The sequence below is a fragment of the Diachasma alloeum genome, unplaced genomic scaffold (assembly GCF_001412515.2).
Source record: "Diachasma alloeum isolate Michigan unplaced genomic scaffold, Dall2.0 Dall_scaffold_01285, whole genome shotgun sequence".
In the NCBI taxonomy this organism is placed as follows: Eukaryota; Metazoa; Arthropoda; class Insecta; order Hymenoptera; family Braconidae; genus Diachasma; species Diachasma alloeum.
The window spans coordinates 24,370-29,585 of record NW_021681393.1 but is presented as its reverse complement, the minus strand read 5'-3'; the positions used below and the strand labels follow the sequence as shown (position 1 = coordinate 29,585).

The following is a 5,216-nucleotide window of genomic DNA, read 5'->3' as shown; positions in this document are numbered from 1 at the left end:
AAAATTCCAAAGACATCGGGATCGAGTTCAAAAGCGACGAAATAGTACACTCAGCATGCCCCAATTACCCAATACTAAGATTCGCACGCGAAAGAACGATTGAAAACCGATTAATTGAAACCCCAAAAACCGAATGAACTACTTCCCCATAAAAATCAAAAGAGTGGGAAAAGTCATACTGTAGCGCCTCGCTACATCCTAACTGAGGAGACAGTCTGACGTCATCCTCAGGCATTTAGTATTTCGTTGCTGTCCTCTCACGGATGCACCAACACAATAATAGAGGATTACATTTCGCGCCTCTACCGAATTATTCTAGCACGGCGTCCTATCGCACAGGAGCCGTTGGCAGTTGATCGGCATCCGTTGTATCGAGCGCAACTGAGCATCAAATCAATATTCATTGTACTTGTTGAGACTGACGCTTCGGCGAATAAATATATTATTAAATTATTTATTCGTTTAGTAGTGATTTGTTACTCCCGACCATCGCTAATCCTACATTGGTGACCCCGACGTGATATTCGCGTTTAATTAATTAATTCAAAGGCAGTGCAACAAGTGCCTCGCGAGTGCGCGTGCCTTTACAATGAAATTTTTTTCTCATATCTCGCGCGTTTATTTCACCCTGTTACCGGTGGTTAACGTCGCGAGCATTTTTCCCAGGCAGCGGCTGTCGTCGCGAGTGCATAAAATCAATCTAAACTTGCAAATTAACGCATAACGTTTTTCGCGTGTGGCTTTATTTTTCAATGCCCAATATGGCGTCGTGGGGGGTCTCGGTTTAGCGTCGTTGAGTCGGTGGAAAATCGATTCTCGGCGTCTTCCTCATCGTTATACGCCCCGCCCACAACGCGCGCGCACACCCCTTCGGGTAATTGCGTTTACCCTCGGTGATTTTCGCACCTTATTCCCCGCTCTACCTGTTCTCCAGCGTTTTCTCTCGCGGCAAGTGAGTGAACAAGTGGGGATACTTGAGGGTTGGTCGTCCGTCTCTCTCTATCTCGCTGGCACATTGCTGAGCACCCTATAGACGCTGTGCTGTGCTGGTGTATGTGAAGACTTTAACGACTTCGCAAGAGTGACGACACGTGCNAGAGTGACGACACGTGCTAATTTTTTTTTTTAATTTATCGATTACCGCGATTTTTCGGTAAATAATTGTCAAGTAATTTTCGTGGTTCATGATGCCGGGTGTCCAGGAGCTCCCCACACACAACGCATTTTTAGCAGCTGCAGCCGTGATGCAACCTAAGCTCGTCGCAAGGCCATTCAACCCTGATAAACCTCAGCTGTGGTTTGCTCAACTGGAGACCCAGTTTACCGATCTTGGAATAGTGACGGAGATCGATAAGTATAATAAAACTGTTCCGCTAATTGATACGGTCTATGCAGCAGAGGTCGAGGATCTCATTATTGCTAGACCAGTTAATACCCCATTCCAAACATTGAAGAATGAATTAATTCGATGTTTTACCACGCCAAGATCAATGAATTTATTACGACTGCTGGACAATGAGAATCTTGGAGATCGTACACCCTCGAAGCATCTTAGGCATTTAAAGGCTCTGGTTCCAGGTATCGATGAGGAGGTCTTAAAGACACGCTGGCTGTCTCACCTTCCGGAGCAGACTAGAGCGACGCTTGCTGCCCAGGATGACGCTTCGTTGGAGAACCTGGCGAAACTGGCTGATAGGGTCCATGAGGTCTTTCAACCTCATCAGACTGCAGCTATTTCGGCCTCGTCGAGTAATGTGGTCAACTCTGCGCTTCGTGATGAGCTGGAGAGTTTGAAGGCTACAGTAGCTGCGATGCAGCTGCGTGAGTCGCGTTCTCGCTCAAGAGGGCCACCCAATGGTCGCAACAATTCTCGCAGACGCTCCAATTCTCGAAAGGTATTAAACAACTCTAACGCTTGCTGGTACCATTTCAGATTTGGTGACAGGGCACGAAAGTGCCTTCCGGGTTGTCAGTACCAGGGAAACTCCAGGGAGAGTTGTTAGCGACGGAATGCAGCTCTTTATTAACATCCCGTCGCCTCTTTGTCACCGATAGGTCCACCAAGGCACAGTACCTAGTGGATACCGGTTCCGACGTTTCAGTGTGTCCTCGCCGGGCGCACTCTCGGAAAAAGGACGGGTCTGGTTATCAGCTGTTCGCAGCCAACAACACTCTGATCAATACTTATGGCTACATTCCGATCCTGCTCGATCTTGGCCTACGCAAGGAAATCAAGTGGCGTTTTATTGAAGCTGACGTTTCGAGGTATATTATTGGCGCTGACCTGCTGCATCATTACGGTCTTCTGCCTGACCTCAAGAATCAACGACTTATTGATAGCACCACTGGTCTCTCAACAGATGGACAGCTGGTTAAATTCGAGTCGTTCTCAGTCAGACTCCAGACGATTGAAGAGGATTCATCTTACGTAGCCCTACTGAAGAAGTTCCCTGCCATAACGAAGCCGGAGGGACTCCTTCGAAACACCAAGCATATGACGCAACACCACATTAGGACTACTCCCGGCCCACCAGTATCGGCCAGACCAAGACGTTTGCTACCAAATAAGCTGGCTATAGCAAAGGCTGAGTTTTCGAATATGCAGAAGCTCGGCATCGCTAGGCGCGGTCAAGGACCATGGTCTTCGCCTCTTCATTTGACTCCTAAGAAAAATAGAGAATGGAGACCGTGTGGTGATTACCGGGGCCTGAATGATCGGACGATCCCGGATAAGTATCCCGTTCGCTATCTTGAGGATTTCGTCGCAAATCTTTACGGATCCACGATATTTTCGACTATCGATCTCGTGAAGGTGTTTAATCAAGTTCCGGTAGCAGCTGAAGACATCCAGAAAGCGGCCATAATAACTCCTTTTGGGCTATTCGAGTTCCCGTTCATGACTTTCGGTCTGCGCAACGCTGCTCAGACGCTTCAGCGTTTAATCAATGAAGTCACAAGGGATCTGCCGTTTCTATTTCCGTATATCGATGATATTCTCGTCGCCTCTGAGACACCTGAGCAACATCTAGATCATCTGAGGCAACTGTTCCAACGTTTGGAGGATTTCGGTCTGGTGGTAAATGTAGCGAAGTCTGTCCTTGGCAAACCGGAGGTGGTTTTCCTTGGGCATACCATCAACGCACAGGGGATCAAGCCCCCTGCGGACCNCCTCTCAACGCAGCACACAGGGGACCTGCCGTTAAAGGAAAGCATCCGGTGAATTGGACACCGGAGATGGAGGCTGCTTTCGATGCAAGCAAAAGGGCACTGGCTGAAGCCACTCATCTGTCACATCCAAACGTGCACGCTGAGTGGGCTGTGTTCACCGACGCATCGGATCACGCAATTGGCGCCGTCCTTCAATAACGACATCAGGATGGTTGGCAGCCACTCCCCTTCTTCAGCAAGAAGCTTGCTCTCTCCGAATGTCATCATGCGACTTACGATCGAGAGTTAGAAGCGATTTACGAGGCGATCATCCATTTTCGGCACATTTTCGAGAGAAAACATATTACGATCTACACGGATCACAAACCCTTGACGCATGCTTTCCATCAGAAACCGGATAAGGCAACAGTGTAGAAGACTGGATTTCATTGGCCAGTTTACCTCTGATATCGTACACGTAGCTGGCGATGATAACGTGGTAGCTGACGCTTTGTCTCGTATCGAGGCAGTGTCCCAGGCGATCGACAATCAACAACTCGCTCAATCACAGCGAGAAGATCTTGAACTTCGTCAGCTGCTTGAAGGTAACAATAACAACAGTCTTAATTTACAGCTACTCCGCTTCCCAGGTTCGGACATTAGATTGTACTGAGACGTCTCAGCGTCGGGCACGATTCGTCCGTATGTGCCGGGGCCTTTAAGGAGGCAAGTTTTTCTCTCCATGCATTCGCTCGCGCACCCCGGAGGGAAAGGAACTCGGAAGCTTATCGCCGATCGTTTCGTTTGGCCAGGTATGAGTAAGGACTGTTTGGATTGGACTCGTCATTGCCTGTCGTGTCAGAAAAATAAAGTATCGAGGCATGTCGCAGCACCTCTCGCTGAGTTTGCTTTACCGTCCCAAAGATTCGAGCATATTCATGTCGACTTGGTTATTTCACCGTTGTCGAAAGGGTTCAAGGACTGTCTCACAATTATAGACAGGTTTACACGGTATCCAGAGGTGGTGCCACTACCGGACATCAGGACAGAAACAGTAGTTCGTGCACTTCTCTATCACTGGATCGCCAGGTTTGGAGTACCTCTCAGGATCACATCAGACAGAGGAGGCCAGTTTATCGCGGACATTTACCGACGTCTGACAGAGATGTTGGGCATTCGACGCAAGCTTACTACGCCAATTCATCCCCAGGCTAACGGACTCGTGGAGAGACTGCATCGCCAGTTGAAAGCTGCACTTCTCTGCCACGGCGATAGCTGGTATGATGTTTTGCCGTTGGTTTTGTTAGCACTCCGCACCGCTTGGAAACCTGATGTTGAAAGCACACCTGCTGAGTTCACCTAGGGAGAAGCAATTCGGCTTCCAGGTGAATTGTTTACACCAACGAACGATCGAGCAGCTCCGGAGGTTTTGCGGGATCTCCGTAGACATTTCGCGGCGGTAGCACCCACTGAGATGTCTCGTCACGGAACCAAGCCAACTTTCGTCCACAAGAGCCTTGCCGATTGCACGCATGTCTTCATCAGGACAGAGACTGGAGGACCGATTACCGCAGCTCCATACTCTGGACCATATCGCGTCGTCAGCAGGCACGATAGACATTTTGTTGTCCACTGTAGGTCACTAGGGAGAGGCAACTATCTTCAAGACGTTCCTATCTCTATCGACCGCCTCAAACCAGCGTTCATTCTTCCCGAGGAGATGGAACAGGTTCGGCAGCTTCCTGCAGAAGCTTGTCCACGATATCAATCGCGGCAACAACAGCAAGCAACAGCAGGCACGGCGGTAGGAACCTCTGGCCAGCCCAGGAGGGTCACTTTTAACGACCGATTGGAAACACGGACTTACGACCCCAGGCAACCTCCGGACTCGAGCATTACGACGCCCGGGAGACAGCAGAGAATTTCCACGCTATCCTGTCGTTGAGCAAATTTAATTTTTTTGTTTTTGTTTCAATTCTCTAAAAAACTACGTTTTTCTCCCAGCAGGGGAGACATGTAGCGCCTCGCTACATCCTAACTGAGGAGACAGTCTGACGTCCACCTCAGGC

The 5,216-nt window shown here is 49.2% G+C and overlaps 1 protein-coding gene across 1 annotated transcript; it reads left to right on the top strand.

Annotated features, from left to right (window-relative positions):
* Window positions 1–1,187: 1,187 nt before the first annotated feature.
* LOC107046298 lies at window positions 1,188–4,510 on the top strand. The gene is made up of 4 exons (XM_015268891.1): window positions 1,188–1,821; window positions 1,974–3,076; window positions 3,605–3,752; window positions 4,119–4,510. Exons 1-4 carry the CDS (start codon window positions 1,188–1,190, stop codon window positions 4,508–4,510), a joined length of 2,277 nt encoding a protein of 758 aa, XP_015124377.1.
* The last annotated feature ends 706 nt before the right edge of the window (window positions 4,511–5,216 follow it).